This window comes from Aythya ferina, assembly GCF_964211825.1.
Source record: "Aythya ferina genome assembly, chromosome: 2".
NCBI lineage: Eukaryota > Metazoa > Chordata > Aves > Anseriformes > Anatidae > Aythya > Aythya ferina.
The window spans coordinates 157,055,348-157,073,773 of record NC_140297.1 but is presented as its reverse complement, the minus strand read 5'-3'; the positions used below and the strand labels follow the sequence as shown (position 1 = coordinate 157,073,773).

The 18,426-nt window shown below is 39.0% G+C and overlaps 1 protein-coding gene across 4 annotated transcripts in view; it reads left to right on the top strand.

Moving 5' to 3' along the window:
- The window catches only part of TRAPPC9 (trafficking protein particle complex subunit 9), a 453,395-nt gene that overhangs the window by 17,777 nt on the left and 417,192 nt on the right, over nucleotides 1-18,426 (top strand). For all 4 annotated transcript variants that reach the window (XM_084509339.1, XM_084509336.1, XM_084509337.1 and 1 more), the window contains 4 exons: nucleotides 564-685; nucleotides 2,881-3,006; nucleotides 8,211-8,427; nucleotides 10,936-11,079. In XM_084509339.1, coding sequence (XP_084365465.1) covers nucleotides 564-685; nucleotides 2,881-3,006; nucleotides 8,211-8,427; nucleotides 10,936-11,079 — 609 coding nt within the window. The remainder of the gene's footprint in view (nucleotides 1-563; nucleotides 686-2,880; nucleotides 3,007-8,210; nucleotides 8,428-10,935; nucleotides 11,080-18,426) is intronic.

Below are 18,426 nucleotides of genomic sequence, written 5' to 3'. Positions count from 1 at the left end.
GCCTCAGGTAGTTTTCTGTTTTAACGTGGAAGGCTCAGATTGGGTGGCCTTTAGTTATGCTGCTGTAACAGTTGTTTTTCTGGGATTGGACATAGGGAAGAGAAGCATTTGTCTTAAATGATTGGAGGAGGAGATCACTGTTCTAATCATCAGTTTATAGAAGAACTTGCACATTTTTTGTGTGCGTGCTTTAGAAATAAAATTTGTAAGTAAAACAAAGAAAAACTCAGATTAAATTTGCAAATCCAGATGTGGCTGTGTAATCGAATTTTAGCAGCCTAATATCTTATTCATAGCCTAAATACTCAGATACTTAAAACCTTAAAAGATTGAATAATTTGGTTATTTCCCATTTGCTGATTGGTGATTGAATCCATTTTTTTTGTTTTCCCTCTAACATGACATAGTAAAACAGAGCTAGCTAAAAAAGGTAGGGCAGGTATTCTTTGTGTATGCCTTGGTCAAACCTACAGCATATCCTAGTGTTGTCGTCGCTGTTTTTCTTAAATATTTACTACTTGCTAGAAGTCCTCCTGCTCATTTCTTCCCCTGTCCTGTTCTAGGCGCGCTGACTTCGAATGGTATAAATGCAGATACCAGCGCTGAAATCGGACGTGCCAAGAATTGCCTGAGCCCTGAAGACATCATAGATAAATACAAAGAAGCCATCTCTTACTATGGCAAGGTAATTCTACCTAGCTTTAAAATTTCACTCAAATTCCTGTATATAATGAAGTGCTGTGGTTTTTGGTTTGAGAGTATCTTCTAAAGCATTACAATTTTTACAAATTGCATTACACCTGCAATAGCAAGGCACTGAGTGAAATATTCACTGTGCCTGCTTGTACCTGGAGGTTTTGGATTAATTGTCCTAAATATTTAAAGCACTCTCAAGCAGAAGTATTGAATGTTGGGGAGGTTTGTTAACTATTAGGTATGTTTATAGTTTTTATTACATACCTCAGCAACTTTATGGATGCTTTTATGCATTGTGGGAGCTGAATGTGAGCTTATTTACTGTGCCTGCTGGAATGATCTCTGGGGAATTCAGGAGTTTATGAAGGGGTTGCTGATGATGGATGTGATTTTACAGGACTGTTAAGGGAAGCTTGTATTTAACGTGTGTGGTCATGAGGAAAGGACAAAGGAAAGGCCACGAGAAGGACAAACACTCATTTATGAGGATTTAGAAAATTAAATAGTTCTCAGCTCTACAGGAACTTTATTGGGGGATTTTTTGTGCAAATGTTCAGAGCTTAAGGTAGTAAGGTAGCTTAATATTTGCATTGGTAGTATAGTATAGAGGAAAAAATTTGATTTCATACTGTGATAAGAGTAGCTCAATATCCTCATCAACACTAAAGCTGAGTTTAATTGCGTTATGATGTAGTTATATACGCTTTAATCACTTCTTCATTTCAGTTAGGCTTTGATTTTAGAAGTATGTTTAAAGATGAGATGTCATTCCCACACTTGTATTGAAGGGAGACTCTCCAAATGAGACAAGATAAATCATGTCCATGAGTTAATTTATGAGCAGAAGCAAGAGAATGTGGTAGTTTGGGGGGCAGTTTCACCAATACAGCAGTAATCCTCAAGTATGTATTCAGCTTTTTATGTTACCTTAAGTTGCTCATTTAGGATGGATATGATTTCTTTAAATTTTGGACTTCGTTTTGGGGAGGTTATTTATATTTTGATTATAATCATATCTGGTATGCTCTCAGCAAGTAATAATAAGCTTCACTTGCAAATAACAAAGACCTTTGCCTTGGGACTGAGCTGTGGCTGTTCAAGACAAGTTTATTTAGCTGTTGTCTAAGCCCTACAGGCAGAACAGCTCTCAGCTGTAATGCTGAGGAAGCAGTACTTTCTACACATTTTTTGATGTCATCACTAAGCATAAAAAACTTTCACATCAGCTTCTCAAATGGATTCGATCTCCCACACTTCGCTTTTGCTGATGTCTTGAGCACTTAAGGAAGGAAGATGGATCTGTGCTTCTCTGGAGCTATTTCTGTGTTTCATTCAGGGCTTTATTTCCCCCCATTAAGCTCCAAACATACAAGACTTTAAGTTAAGCAGGAGATTCACGAGTCCAATATGGGCACTGTTTGGGGAAATAACGAGATCAGATTGTTTGTCTGGAAGATTGCCTGTGATGCCTGAGCTCAAACGGATCAATGCGCCTCTGTGTTGTTTCTGGCCTTTCTTAGGCAAGCTGCGTAATGAAAATAAAACATTAATTTACAGAAAACGGTATCAGCTAAATATTAGAAGACTTGGAATGGTTTGTAATTCACCTGTGATCAATGATACTGCTTTAACTAAAGAGAAAATCGATGGAGTAAAAACTACAGTTCTGTTGGTACAGCTTCCTCTGCTATATAATACATTTTGTGATCAGTAGAATAGACAAAATAAATCCCCCATTTACCTTGATAGAACAGTTTTAGGTGGTGAAGAGTAATTGTAAAACTGACCTGCCTATTACCAGCCTTGAGCTTATAGAAGTATTATCCTGTGCAGGTCGAATCTGTTACTTTCTTGTAGACACGCACCGTGTGTATGAGGTTACCTAAATTGATGCCCATATTCCCAACTTTTCTCCTCATCTGAACTCAAAGACTTGAAGCTCTGCGGTGTCTGAAAATAATAAAAAAGAGGGAAAAGGATGAAAACTGTTGTTTTGCATAATTACATTTCAGATGGCACCTTAATTTTCACTTGGGCACGTGTTGATAATTTAAGTGTAGTCACTAGCGTTAGGGAATTGCTGGGGTTTGGAAGCTGTGACAGCTGATTTACGTTCTGGGGAGAAATACTTATCAAATCTAACAGGTGCCATACTTAATATTATTTAAACTTTCTCTCTCCAAGTACAAGAATGCGGGTGTGATTGAACTGGAAGCCTGCGTGAAGGCAGTGAGAGTCCTCGCAATACAGAAGAGGAGCATGGAAGCCTCTGAGTTCCTTCAGAATGCAGTTTATATCAATCTTCGTCAGGTATGTGCACAACATCCCATGACTCTCCTGTTCCTGTTGGAGAGATTACACTCAGATGTTAAAATTACAGAGATTTAGGAGACTCCAATTTCATTTCTGTATCACAGATGTGGAAACCATCTACTACTTGCTTCTCAGTAGGACTTCTGATGGTTTTCATATCTCTGAGACTGCTTTAAGAAGGTATTTACAACTCATTTAAAAATAAGAGGACTTAGGTTGAGATTAGAGACTCTAGCAGTTATTTTCTCTCCTGAAGACAAAATGTGCCATTCTTATTCTCTTGAGTTGTTGTGCTAGGGAAAAATAGCTGCTTAAGGCAGATCTCCAGCCTTGGATTTCTTTCTTGATTGTATCTTGTTTAATGAAACTAGGAATGGCCTTTCACAGAGTGAGCTTAGAGGATAACTGTATTGTTACTCAGTTGAGTTTTTGTTGTGCAGTGCTGTGTCTGGGTGATACCAAGTCAGAAAGGAATTCAGAGGGGGAAAAAAAAAGTATTGGGAACTGTGAGAAAAGTGGGGAGCATGGGGAGGAGAAAATTAGGCGTAGACCTTTTCACTTCAGGGAAGACTTGAAAATGTTTATTTGTAATCACAAAACTGGCTCTATAACACAATTCCTGCAGAGATTACCCAGAACCTCTCCAGTCTGAAATGAAGATGGTGAGTTTTGGTGAGCTCACTCTCATACTGAGAAGCTGATGCTCAGTACTACAACAGAACAAGATATTATCAGTGTCTCATGCTTGGTGTAACTGGTTACCAGAAAAACCCATAACAAAATCAAACCAAACTGGTGTGGTGGAAACAATTCATAAAAAAAAATGTTACATTTCTTACTATTTTTCCTCTTTTGCTCATTGTGTCTTGGTAAAACCAGCAGTTGAAATCCACACCACTGAGCTAAAGCCCAGATTGGGACAGAAAATTTATAAGGGGGGTAGAATAATTTCTTCAATTTGTAGATAATGTTTTGCTTATTAAATCTGTTCAATGTCTCATTTTTTTTTCTAACCAAAGAAGAATGAAAATTTAATTGGTTAATGAACTATCGTATAAATTATGAATTTTGTCATGGGGTGTCTTAACTGCTGCAATCTTTGCCTTCCCCTTTATTCTCCAGTGGCTTACACTGGCAGCTCATGCACGCTGTTGTGGCAGGATTTTTGTGAAGCTGCTGTGCCAGTAATTTTCCCTTGTTGTTGCGTTGTCATTTACCTGGCCTGCAAACTTGAGTATTGCTCTTAGGCTGTGTTGATTAAGGGAGCAATTATTATTATGAGAATCACTTGTTCTCCTCCTCCTTCCCACTGATGCTGTAACTTGAAGTTTATATTAGAGGAAAAAAAAAATAGGATTAACTTTACTAACTGGCAAAGTCTATAAAGGCATTTAAGTAGCTGCTAATAATTACCTTGTAATAAACATGCACAAAGCTCGGCAGCTGCTCAGAATGCAGCCCCTGTCCTGATCAAAGCTCGCACCAGCCAGCTCTGTAGTGTCACAACCAGAAACAACTCAGGGATTGAGCAGGTCCTGATGAAAAGGCCGTAGTGAGAAAGCACGGCGAGAAGGCATCGTCGCTTCTGTCACCTGCTGCGTTGGAGAGAACAATCAGAGAAGGGCATCCCGGAGGCCCTGCTGCTTATCTTAGTAGCTAGCTGCTCTCTCTGTCTTTCTGCTTTGTTTTTTCCCTAGAGGAACTTTGAACTCGATGTATGGCAGCTGTTTGACCCCACAGATAAATCTCTGTGCACGTACACACTATAAACATCCCATCTCCCACTGTCTGGGAAACCTTGAAATAAAAATGGAGAATACTGTGTATTTTTGTTGTAGCTCAGTCTGAATTTAGGGAGCTAAGGCAGGGAGTGTTTGCATCATGTGGGAGATGAAGCCAGATGGTGATGGTACTCAGCAGGATACGTTCTGGGAAAGAAACAGGTTAAATTTTGATACTAAGGAGCATGATCATTTTTGGTTTTGCTTCTCAAGTGGTATTCAGTGATTCTTTTGGAATCATATTAGTAGTTCAGAGTAGTATTTATTGTATTAGGAATACTCTTTCCCACTGTATATTCCTTTCTGCACCATATGCCTGATTATCCCTTGGCCATTTCCTGATGTCAGCTGTCAAATCATGGTGATGCCCCTCTGGAAGCGTTTTATATGACAGGTTCTTCAACAACAACACGTCACCGTGATGATACTGGGTTATCCAGTGCTGAGAACTAGCCTTAAACTGCCTTGATTTCAGTCAAGGATGACATAACTCATCATTCATCATACGATCATATCTGCTATTTTGTCATTTTCTCAGGTGGAAATATTTCTGAAGCAGTATTAAGATGTGAGTAATGGGATCTTGCCAGTGTTGGGGGATCAGTTTTCCATATAGGACAGTGTGGCTGGGAATTATATTTCTGCCTTTTCAGGATTTATTGTGCACAGCCTGGAAGCAGATAACAATTGTACTTCTAATTTGGGCTGACCTGAAAGAGGAGTCATCTTAAGTTAGAGAAGCAAAGTGAGGGCTGTGTCTTTCTCTTGCAGGTAGGCAGAACATCAGCACAACTAACGGTAGGCAAAAAACCACCTCCAAATATAAAGCATGTGCCTCTGATGTGAAGGAAAACTGATTTCTTTCCACATAGATCCAGTCTCCTGAATTGTAAAATTCAGGCCTGTCTGGTAAAATAACGTAACTGGTGTTTTCTGATGGTAGGAGAGCTCCAGGACAATAAGACTTCTCGTTGCATCCAGTTGTGAGGAATGAATTGTAACTGCCAATTACAAAGAAAGTGAGGTTATAGAAGCTTCTTTGAATGTAGCAAGGGATAATTAAAAACCCATGTAAAAAGCTTCCCTCTTGAAAGCTTGTCTTAAAACTGTGGGCTCGGCTGCTTGGATAGTGAAGTACGGCCTTCACAGCTGTGGGTGCTAACTCGGTTTGTTACAACAATCAAATGAAAATGAACCAGGTTGAAAAGAAGCTGTGCCTCACGTGTTGGCTATCTCATATCCATGGAGTATCTTTCACAAACCTGTAAGGCCAGGAAAGATGTTGTCTGCTGAACCCTGCTGCAATCTTCCCCAAATTAATTATTTGTTGTGTCTGTGTGGGATTGTTTTCTTCTTTCTTTTAAGCCCCTAGGTGGTAACACTGAACTATTTATGCTGAGGGAAAATGCAGCCTCGCTATCTTTGTTGCCAGGAGGAAACACAATTTCCTGCAACTGCAAGAAATGTTTGAGTAGCTGTACGGACAGCCATTGAGCCACAAGCTAGGGCAGTGTTAAAAACTTACTCAAATAGGACAAAAATAAAACTTGCAGAGCATTTTTTATCTGCTAGCTGTTCCAGTTAGCCAGTGCTCATGTTCATCTAAAGAGCTATCGTGGCCCTTTCTCTTCCTATCTTAAACTTCAGTTTCCATAGTTTGTGAACACAGATTTCATATTTGAGAAATCGTTTTGATAATTTATTTAAGCTTTTCTAACTGCAATACTTGATCCGCTCATGCCCATTTCAATTCTGCTGCCATTTTTTGATTTTCTAGCTTTTAAAAAATGACACAAATAGGGAAAAGAAGAAGAAAAAAGTTGGAGCAGCTTCTTCTCAGCTAGAGTAGGTGAACTTAATGTAACACCTGACGTTCTTTCCAGATGCTAGCTTTTGGGGATTCTGATAAACTGCATTAAAATTGATCTGTGTCATACTTTTGTGCCTTGTTTTCCTTCCAGCTGCATTTATTGATGGTTTTCAGCTTGGTGCAGTTGCCTTTTCACAACTGCAGTTACAGGGTTGGTCTGTTACGTGGCTGGCTTTGTTTCTGCATTGTGCATTAGCTTGTGTTGTCAGGTCTGATGGAAATATCAATTTCAGCTTCAAAAACTGTCCAAAACCACCCCAAAGCATTTGCTAGTCTGTCTATGTCTCTTAATCTTTTGACCTACTAGGATTTGAGCTATCAGATAAGGTCATGGTGCGCCCTGAAAACTCCAGGTCTCTTTGGGCCTTTTTTGGTCCTATCCCTGTGCCTAAAATTAGTAGTGACTTGTGAAAACAGATCAAATTTTTGTAATTCTGTCAGGATTTACAGGACTAAAACCACTTTGATATTTCATAAAACCTAATGATTTCTGCAAAATTTACTAGTGTGGCTGGTATCTTTTGACTTTGTATGTCTTGAAGTATCTGAATTTAAACAGAATTCTCAGATTGATGCTTTGAATTTTGCAATAAGAGTGGCAGAAATAGTGTTTCTTGTCCATTAGTGCTATTTTTGTATGAACTTTGTGCGTTCCTGTAAAGCTGCTAACCTATTTTCAGGAATAATTCTTAGTAATGGGAAATTTTGTAATGCTTTTGGTTGTGCGTGTTGGATGTTGTGCACTAGATGTCAGCATGGATCCACTTTCAGGACTCATTAATGCTTGTTGCTGGGACATAGACGTGAAGTAGCTGATAACTTCAAGACTCTTGCAGAAGTTTCTTCTTTTGCATAGAAGAAATAGTGCATGCTAGGGTGAAGGAATGATTACCTGGGACTTGTGCCAGCATATTTACAAGCCACAGTGTGTGTTGGTAGTTCCTTACCAAGTTTGTATGAACTTTAAGCTTAATGACACTTAACCTTTCACTAAATTCTAGCTCGCTAGTTGACAGTCTGCATATGTATGGTATCATGCACTGCATATTTTGTGGTTTACAAGATTAGAGACTCATAAAAATCGAGGCATTAAGTTTCTTTGCTTTCATAGCCTGAGATTTCAAGATTAGCTATCAGGTTTTCTCTTAAACTGGTGAAGACACTTCACTTGTTAAATCAATTGAGTTTGGTCGTGGTGTATTTTGTGTTCTTACCATGCACATGAATATCATGCCAAATATCATCCCTAAAATACGGAGCTGGTTAGGTATGTTTAACTGCTTTGACTACTTATTTGTTAGTACAAATGACTAATTGATAAAGAAATGCATCTTCACTGTTCTCGGTAGCAGTTGAACTTGAAGCAAGTGTAGATTTTCCTGGCAGTAGGAGCTGCCAGGACTGGCTATGTGCGAACTCGCTGGCCTTCTGGGCTCGTGGAGTTGCCTGCTACATTTCCCCCTGCCACTTTTTTTTTTTCTGTTACTCAGATATATGGTTTTTTAAAATGATTAAAACCAATTATTTCCTATTTTCCCTTTAAATTTCAGCTTTCAGAAGAAGAAAAAATCCAGCGTTACAGCATTCTTTCTGAGCTGTACGAGCGTATTGGTTTTCACCGCAAATCCGCTTTTTTCAAGCGTATAGCAGCGATGCAGTGTGCTGCTCCCAGCATCCCAGAGCCTGGCTGGAGGGCGTGCTACAAACTGCTTTTGGAAACTCTCCCTGGCTATAGCTTATCCTTGGATCCTAAGGATTTCAGCAAAGGTAAGTGTCACTGGGAAAGTGTGTGTTTGCTAACTAGGTCACTCAGTTGGCTTTCTGTAACTCATTTCCTTGAGATATTTCAAATAAAACTCAAATCCTTTACCTATCTGTCACTAATTGTGGCGAATAAAGCAGTTCTTTAAAGCAGCACCTTCACTTTTTTCAGTAGTTCTGAATTTCTGAGTGCCACTGCTGAATGTCTTGCTGAATTCATCTGCCTGCAGCAAATGCATTTTATTAGTGAGAGCTTCCCTTCCACTGTTTCAAAAATGTCTTGTGATGATACATTTCTCAGTACAGAACAGGTCATGTTTTATGTCTGAGTATTTTTCAATTAGCTGCTTCTGACTTGGGTCTCAGAAATTGTATTCCTCTTGGTATTTGTTGGCTTTTACTTGAATAATGAAAGATTCTTTTACGTCTTTATATATAGACACATATACATTATATACAGGTATAATTACAAGCATGTACGTACTTTATATTATATATATATTTATATATTATATATATATTTTGTATATATCTATATCTGTATCAATGTCACATTCTTCCACAAGTTAAGTTGGTGTGACATTATCTGTAAGACTAGCTCTTGGTTAAGACATTCAAGCAATTTTTAGATGCTATATATTTTTAAAGTTGCCATTTTTTTTGCATTTATTTAAAAAACAAACACTACCCAAACCAGCCTGCAACAAGTAACTGTTCTTGTTGCTGTTAAGTACTGTGTTCTCCAAGTTTTTTTTAATGTCTGCTGTCCTTTTTTAGGTAAGCTATATTTGAACATTTTTTAATTTGGCACCAGTGTTATCTAAAGCTGTATATAAAGTAATCATTTTTAAAAATGTCTTAATTTGAAAATACTGTGCCGCATTTTCCCTGTAAAAAAAGAGACAGATAATGTGCTGCTTGGGAACTTGGGGGTCTTGAGTAAACTTTCCTGGGTTGCCCAAAATCTCGAATTCTTTTTGTGTAGAGTTTGTGAGCATTCACTAAATGATGTTGCTGCGGGAGTGGAGCAGCAAACAGGGGCTGAACATCAATGGAAAAGGCAGTGAGGTTCCCTAGTAATAAGACTCTGAACTGGTTTAAATCAGAAGAAACTGCAGCTGGAAGATTCTTCTCCCTTTTGTGCAAATTCATTGGCTATCAACTGTTGAGATTCCAGTTTGAAGACTGGTGTGGGTTTGTTTTGGGTGGAGAATTTGTAGAAATTTTGCGAGAACTGTCTGTTAAGGAAAAAAAGATGATTGGTGTTTATCTTTCATTTTTACCTTGCCTTTATGTTGCACTGAAGTGCTTTGTCAGGTTTTACCCCTAAAAATTGTCAGATCTTGCCCTGGCTATTGCAGAGGCATGGAAGGATTACTGCAAATTGTAAGCAGTGCTTGGTAAGAATGGCATTTCACACGTGAAAAATAACCTCATGTTGATATAAACAATAAAAACTCCTTAAGATTTGGTTCAAGGAATTTCTAGAAAAGTTAGCCTACTGCTGAAGGGTAGTCCTAGAAAGAAGACTGTTTAGAAGTTTATGAAGTATTGCACATCTTAGAATGTGTCTTATTTAACGATTACTGCTTTTGTTTGCTACTGATCATAGAATCACAGAATGGTTTGGGGTGGAAGGGACCTTAAAGCCCATCTAATCCCAACCCCCTGCCATGGGCAGGGACACCTCCCACCAGCCCAGCTTGCCCAAAGCCCCATCCAGCCTGGCCTTGAGCACCTCCAGGGATGGGGCATCCACAGCTTCTCTGGGCAGCCTGTGCCAGGGCCTCACCACCCTCTGAGGGAAGAATTTCTTCCAAATATCCGATCTAAATCTCCCTTTTTTAGTTTAAAACCATAACTCCTTGAATGACCTAAAAGCAGGTTAAGTTTCATAAAAAAAAAAAAAAAAGTGTACTGAATATTACATTTTCAAAAGAAAGCCTACATTATGATGCACTGCTTATTGTTCTCATAGAAACCTGGCAAATTTGAAATAATTTGTAGTCTGAAACTTAGTTTTTAAGACTAATAGTCAGGAGATGTGCCTCGTGTCCTGTAGTCTAGGGCTTTTTTTTTTATCTGACTTTTAAAGGTGAGGAAAGTATTGGGAGAAAATTTTTTGCTTGATCCTTGGAGAGATTTAGGAAGTACTGAATTTAGATGAAAGTGAAGTTTCTGTCTTAAATCTTGAATGAATTTCTTGTTCGGAGAAGTTAAAAATTGTATATTGCATTATTTTTTCTTTATGAGAAGTGTTAACTTCGTTTTCTCAGTTCTAATGATAAATTTAGTCAATAGGCAGGCATATGAAACAAAAATTGCTTTACGTTCAAATATACAACAAACCCAAAGCCCCTATTTTTTTTTGAGTCCAAGCTTTGGGTTCTGTAATTATTGGTTCTATTGGGTGATTTAAATCTAAGTATCATTAAATTGCTGCTTAGAATATACAGAAAACCAAATCTGATTGGTTTTTGATGACTTCTAGCTTAAAAATTGTTTGTTTTATAGGAACTCACCGAGGCTGGGCTGCAGTACAGATGCGTTTGCTTCATGAACTCGTGTACGCCTCCAGGAGAATGGGCAATCCTGCACTGTCTGTCAGGCATCTGTCCTTCCTTCTCCAGACCATGCTGGATTTTCTTTCTGACCAAGGTATGATTTTAAAAAAGAGGAGAGTTTCCTGCATTTTCTTCAGTCCTACAGTCAAATAACGTGACTTTGTTTTGAAGTATACTTAATTTGAGAAGTAGAGGAGAGGACAGAAGTTAGAGTTCTGTTTGATGGCAATCAATCAAGCATACAGCGTTATTAATTTTAAATATTGCAGTGTCCTGACCTTGATATGTAGCAGCTAAAAGAAAACTTTTTAAAATGTTTTCCCTCTGCTGATTGACTGCCTCAAGCCTAATGCTCAGTTTCCTCTGTAAATATTTGGTGTATGATTGGAGGGCTTAATTTGGGATGTGTGGATGTGGTGCTAGGGACGTAGCTTAGTGATGAGGCTTGGCAGGTCAGCTTGTTGGTTAGACTTCGATGGTCTTTGAGAGTCTTTTCCAATCTAGAAGATTCTCTGCTAAAGAAGCCCTTGAAGGAAGTAGGCACAGTCATTGTCCCTGTGTTCATGACAATGAATTTGTAGCAGCTGAACAAGATGGAATTGAATTGAGCAGTTGTTTTTCCTCCTTTCTTCTTTAGTAATGTGCAAATGTCTCTTTTTGGTGACTCCTGCAACCAAGAATTTTGTTGGCAGGCTTCAGCTTTTTGCCTATTCACAAATTCCTTTGTTCATTTAGTGGCTCAAATCAGTAATGGAGAAAGGAGAGGAACAGAGAGGAGCTGGTGGAATAAATTATCTGCCTCTCTGTAGGTCGTATTTGCTGTTGAAAAGGTCTTTGGGTTTTCCTGGGCTCTTCCATGAAGCTTCATTGATTTATGTATGGGAAACTTCACTTAAGAAAAGGCTTTGAGCAGTTCCACAGATGTCCACATGTTGTTGCTAATCCCAAATCCTAAAAAGTTCCTAAAAACAACATTTTTTTTGTATTTGCCACGAGGTTTTGAATCTCATGAATGTTCTGTGTTTCAATTTCCTCTGTATGGAAAAAAAAAAGCTGAAATTCAAGTCTTTCTCGTCTTCAAACATTGCATGTCTGAGTATAGCTTCATAAGACCTCTGTTAACTCTGATGTTTAGTGTCTTTGAAAAATTAAAACTCAGTGTTTTCCAAAACGTTTGAAATGTAGTTGAATCTTTTTAGCCATTTCTGCTGAAGGGGTCCAAAATAGAGCTTGCTATTGTGTTTGAAATCTTTTGCTGATAGTGTGGTGCTCAGGCATGGTGAGTATTCCAAACTAGAGTACCAGGGAGCACCAGAAACATATTTCTGGATTGTAACTTTTTGGTTAATTCTTCTGGGACTGTTCTTGTGTGTTATCGTGCAAGGGTTCATTTAGCATAGAAAATTATTGTGCATTTATAGTGGTTTTTTTTTTTCTTCCATTATCATTAAGCAAAACAAACCAAAGAACCCCCCTTGAACCTTGGATTATAGTAAAGGACTAAAGCAAGATGCTTTGGATGCATAAAATTTTGCTACTTACTGCTTATTTAAAGTCTGTGAACGTTTTCTATTATATCATGAACTTCTTACAAAGTGTTATAACTATTTAGAACTTCACACTTTTTAAGATATAACTAGTATTCTTCTCTGATAATCGTGAACGAAACTTCAGGGTTTTCTTTACCAAATAAAGGTTTCATTATGAAATTGAAATAACACGGTAGCACCAGGGAATACTAAGATTTTAGTATTATTCTCTATGGAAAGTTGCCACGTTAGAAGTTAAGAGGCAGAGGAAAATTCACTCTTTTTAAAATGAATTTTTTACCCAGAACGATTTTTTTCTTAAATAAAACACACTTCCTATTTTTAAAGCTTTTAATTGAGGATACATGTTAAATCCTATGCTTACATTTAAAATTCAGAATTTGCAGGCCATCATCTTTAAAACTAAAACCAATGGAAGTGAGAACTCTAAACTGGATGGAAGTTACCAGGCAAACTTTTGGTACTGGAACATAATGTAAGCCTTTTATGTCAGAGGATTTGCTTCTTGTAGACACAGAAAATGAATATTGGCTCATTCTGTCTTCTTAATCTACTTCTGTTCATTTACTGCTTCAGCTGAAGTTGAGAAACTGGGATTTCAGCAGACAGAAGAATTTGATTTCTTTCCGCTTCAAGTCGAATTTAAGAGGATGAGATTTTGTATTTGTAATGAAAAATCTCATTAGGAGCTCTTGCTTCTATTCACAGAACACAAATGCATTGTCTAATAGTCTGTGTTTAAAACAAAGCTTTCTTGTATTTGAATTAACTAAATGCCACTGATAATTATTTTAAGAACGCAATTTTTGTGTATATTTACTGGAACTACAATTTCCAAGCATGCAAATCCAAGTAACAGTATCATCAAATAAATGGGAGTTATCAGAGTCTGATTTAAAATTAAGCTATTTAGTTACATAAATCTGTAAAATGCAATTGTCTGGTTAGCAAAAAGAGGTACCAAACTCTGCTATAAAGCTCTGTGATCTCCAACCATTATGTTTTAATGTTAACAACCCCTCGAGAATCACTTCTTTCAATAAGAATTAAAATGTGCAGTTGCAAAGTTGCTTGGAATTAAATCCATCTCTTTTGCATAACACTTTTTGAAACATTAATGCCACGTACAGCTCACGCTGAATTTAATTTGTGTGAGGTCAGATACCTGAAAAACAACATTTTCTGGTGGATTTTTATTGATTCTGATAGTATCCATAGTACTTAGAAGGACTGCAATTTATATTGCGAACAAATGATTCTGAGAGGGCTTTTCTAAACAGAGAGTTACTTCAAAACAGCAGTTACTGGAGCATGACCACCTGCACAGCATTAACCTACAGAAAGCACATGTGGCACCCCTGCAAGTTCAGGTTCTTCCAGGTGTTCAGTGGGTTTTGAATTCCATCAGACCTGATGCTTTGGTTGCTTCTCTGGTGACAAGGACAAAAGTGCACAGAAGTGACCTTTTCTCACTGTTCGTGGTATGGCATGCAATGAGGGATGCTTTGTGCCTTCTTTGGACCAGTTCAGTTCATTAAAAATTCTCAAAGTTGGTCTCTTTTATTGCTTGGGGAAATAATAGCCACCTTCTGTTGCTTCTTAGTGTATCTCAGCCATTAAGATCTTCCTGTCCTCTGGCTGCTCTCACGCTTCTCAGCGTTCTGATAAGATGTTGGGCTGTACATCCAAGATCTCTGCTGATCTGCCTGTCTAATACTTCCTTAATCAGTAGTGTAATTACTGTGCCTTGCGTGAAACATGCAGGGGGTTATGTTTCATCTCTTGACCAAGCATTTTGGATGCCCCAATTCTTGAGGTGAGTGACACGAGGTGAGAGACAGAACAAGATCTGGAAATACTTCCCGTAACGTGCGAGGATGCCTTTCTGTCATCCCTCTGCAGCACTGATTCTTCTTACATCACTAAATACAGCTGCAGCCTCTGCTGCCAAACTGCAGATTTGGTAGATTGGTCTCCAAAGCAGTTTGAGATCGTGGTAGTAAATATGAAAGTGCACACTGACTTCTTGATGCTGGTTCTATCTTCTGATCTTGGATAACCAGCAGGCAAAGGTAACAGGAGAAGCATTCCGTTTTGTCACGACAAAATTTGTTTTAGCCCTAGCTAAACTGCAAGTGATATCCTGGGCTTCATTACAGACACGCTTTGGACGCAGGCGTGCCCTCTGCACAGCACGTCGTCATCGCTCTGGCCACTGTCAGTGAGTCTCTGAAGGACGTGAAATCTTCAGTGAAAAAATTGTTTTGACATTTCTCTTCAGGCAGAGGACAGACGAAGTCCTGCATGTGATGAAGGACATTGGGGGGTTGCTCTCGCAGTAGCTGGGTGTTTTTTTTCTGCAGAAACGAACTTTATTAACGGAGCTCTTCAGTGTCCTTTAAGAGGGTTTTCTGTGTGTGGAGTTTCATTTGCAGTGTGAATGCTTTGTGCGTCTTCATACAGCCTTGCACAGGAAATACCCCAGTGTGGCTGGGGATGAGAGAAATGGGAGGAGAGAAACGTGGTTCTATCGAAGAAAAAAGTCTTTGCTCCTTTCAGAGGTCCCGTGTTGATTTTTCAAAAATATCCCGAGTTGTATAAATGTCAGGGACATGACTCTGAACCCCGAGGGGGCACGATAATGTCCCCGTTGCAGGGCTGGCTGTTGCTTGCCGCTTCAAAATCACGCGGCGTGTTAATCCGTGCCATTCAAAACTTCAGGGTTTGCAAGCTGGGCTCCGGGCTGTTTGCTCATGCAGATAATTTCTTGCTGTCCACAAGCTGCTTGTTCTCCCCCGGTGCTGAGATCATCCTCCTCAACGGGGAATTTCTGCCCAACCTTATGCTGAATGCTCTTTCGGTTCCCCTTGTCCTCTGGATGAGTCGTGCTGGACTTGTCAGTGCTGGCTGGCAGATGGCTTTGATAGAGCTGGGGGTAGCTGGAGGACCACGGACTGCGTGACAATAATCTGAGATCACTTTCAGACCCTTTTCTTTTCAGAATTTCTTTTCAGAACCTTCTCGTGCTCCTTTCAGCGCTGTCGCGTTCAGGAGATGACACATCAACCGCCAAGGGTGAGGTCTGGCCCTTTTGCAAAGAAACAATGGGCTAAATCTGGGAAAAAATCCCCAAACCGTGTTTATCTCTGGAAGCTGTGGTTAAACCTGGGCCGATCGTAATTTGAACATGTCAAACCTGGCATCTGACAACCCTTAAAATACGCCTTCCTATCTCATGGCTTGAAGGAGGAAACTACGTAGTATTTTGCAGACATTTTTATTTATGGCACAACTTGCATATGCATTCGCTTGGCGATATTTAAATTTCAAATGTAGAAATGCACGAAGGAGTGAAGAATATTAAACCAAGCTCGTAAAAATTGACAGCTAGACCAAAACCAACTGTGCAAATGCCCTTAGGTGTAACCCTTCTGCCAATATATTGGCAGCAGTAAAGGCCAGAGTTAGTTTCTGGGGGATCCTTACATAAAACATTGTCTTCAGTTTGCCCCTGAACGCTGGGGAGGATTAAATCAAACTGCATCAGCACTCAGTGAGTTGTAGTTCCCCACACGGATTTGAGTAATGGCATCTCAGTGAAGAAAGGGATGCAGAATAACCTACAGCCCTCTAAATAACTGCTGCTCCTCTTGAGCACGGGATAATTTAAAGCCACCTCAATTTGCAGGACTGTAGGAGCAACTTGTTCGTGTGTGTTCACCTCGCCATGTCCTGCTCTCTTGTTTATGTCTTGCTATGATGTTCTCATTCTTCCCTTTATAGACAGCTCTAGTAGGAGTCCTTAAGAGCTTCAGTTTGAGCTGGTTGTTTGCCATTTCCCCTGCCTCTTCCCAGTGTTCCTCTTTGTTTTTTCCTTTCTTCTTCATCATATTCAGGTCATAAGCAGCAAGACGGTAAGTATTAGAAATAAAAATGAGGATAAACAAGTAAGAATGTCTGATTTTTAACAAAAACAACCCTCTCATTAGCTCTGAACTCTGAAAAGAGGAGCTATGTAGAAGTAATGAAGCTAAGTGGAAGAAATGAGGAGTGGTGTGTTTGCTGCTTGCAGGGAGACCACTTAAAGATGTCATAGTGGATTCTCTGTGAGTGTATTCTCCCTCTTCTCCATTAGAATAAATCCGAAAATAGTGAAAAAGCAGGGCAAAATAAATACAAACGGAGAAAACGTACACTGTAAAAGTGGATGTTGTGTCCAAACGTGGGAAGTAAAGGGGAACGCAGGAGGAAATTTAGGAGGAAAGATTCCAAGGCAAAGCCCCTCCTCTGCAGAGAATAAACCCAATGAATTCTTTCAAAGAGTAACTCGGAACGGTTTTATGATGGGGAGTGATCCGACCTGTAAGATGAATGTTTTGGTTGACAGAGCCCATGCAAGAGGGTTTTGTGAAACCTGTAAATCTTTCAAACAGGAGCTACTCTGCTTGGTATTGTAACGCTAAAATAACCTAGTTTCACTTAACTCATTCATAATGGTACTCTGCATAATCAGATAAATGGAGGGGACCTGGAAACGCACCACAGACAAACCCAATGGCCAAAGTTTTGTTTTTTCCTCCAGCTCTTCCATCTCTCTTGCAGTACTGCAAAGAATGACGCTGCATGCTTATCCTCAAGTTTTCCCATACGAGGTTGACATATAAAGGCATCAGTAACGTGGATGGTATTTAGGATTTGAAGATTTGGAGTTAAGATTTGAGTTTTTCTGCCTTGGTTCTAGTGCTCTTTTGTTCAGTTCTGTGCTAAAAAACTTCAGCACTGTTACCTGCTCCTGTTGCTGGGAGTCAACAGCACTGAAAAGCACTCCTGAATATTTTAAAATCTTTTTTCCTTTCGTCTTATTCTTATTCATTTTCCATTATTATTATTATTATTACTTTTAATACAGAATAGTAGCAGCCAGGTAAAACTCTCTGGGTTTATTTTACTCTTTTAAAACCTCATTTTGGAACTGGTGTTTTCTAGAGGAGCTGGCATGTTAAACAACTTCACTCTAAAACCACGTTTTAAAAAAAGAGGTAATTGATTTTTAATAAAATACACGTCTTGTAGACTATGCTGAAACTTCAGGTTGCTGAGAGGAAAACCAAAATGCCTGTAGTAGTTCCTCTGTTTCAGATAGCAATCTGCTTATCCCTATGTGGCTGGAGGAACTCTGGTGCAGCCCCCAATTCAGTGAATTTTAGTAATTGTGGAGTAAATAAATGAGATTGACTAAGTCACCAACAGGAATACAAGATTTAAATTCATTTGGCTACCACAAAATATGAAGGCTAGCAGTTTGAGTCAGTGTTACATGAAGGAAAACCTGCTGTAATGTGAATAAAATGAACACTGACTCAAACTGCCTGGCATTACACACAAACCTGAATGTCTTTCACACGATTTACCTTAGTTTAGACTTCGGTTGGACTTGGTGAGGTACAGACAAAACCTCCAGCCTCTGCCTTATCCAAATTGTTATGTGAAACAGCAAATCCGTCACTAAAATAAAACGGTGCATTTCTTTATGACACAAAGTTCTTACTAACTTGTTTTGAAGTCATTTGCGAATAAAATGAAATTTCCAAGCTGTACGTCAGAATTCCCATCTCCACGTGGTTGCCTCTGTTTTTGAAGAAGCCTGATGTGATTAATTGAGAGATGTTGAAACGAAGACAACTCGCCAAGCTGTTCCAGAAAAAAAACCTACTTTGAGGAAGACACGCTTGAATTGACAATATGAAGAGGTGAAGAATTTGTGGGGTATTTGCTAACGTTTTGTGCTGAAGGAAGGTATTTTTTATTAACTATTTTACTAAAATCCAAATACATTTTATATGACAAACTCAATGCCCTCCTAATCAAGGCTGCTACTGAAAGGAGCACTT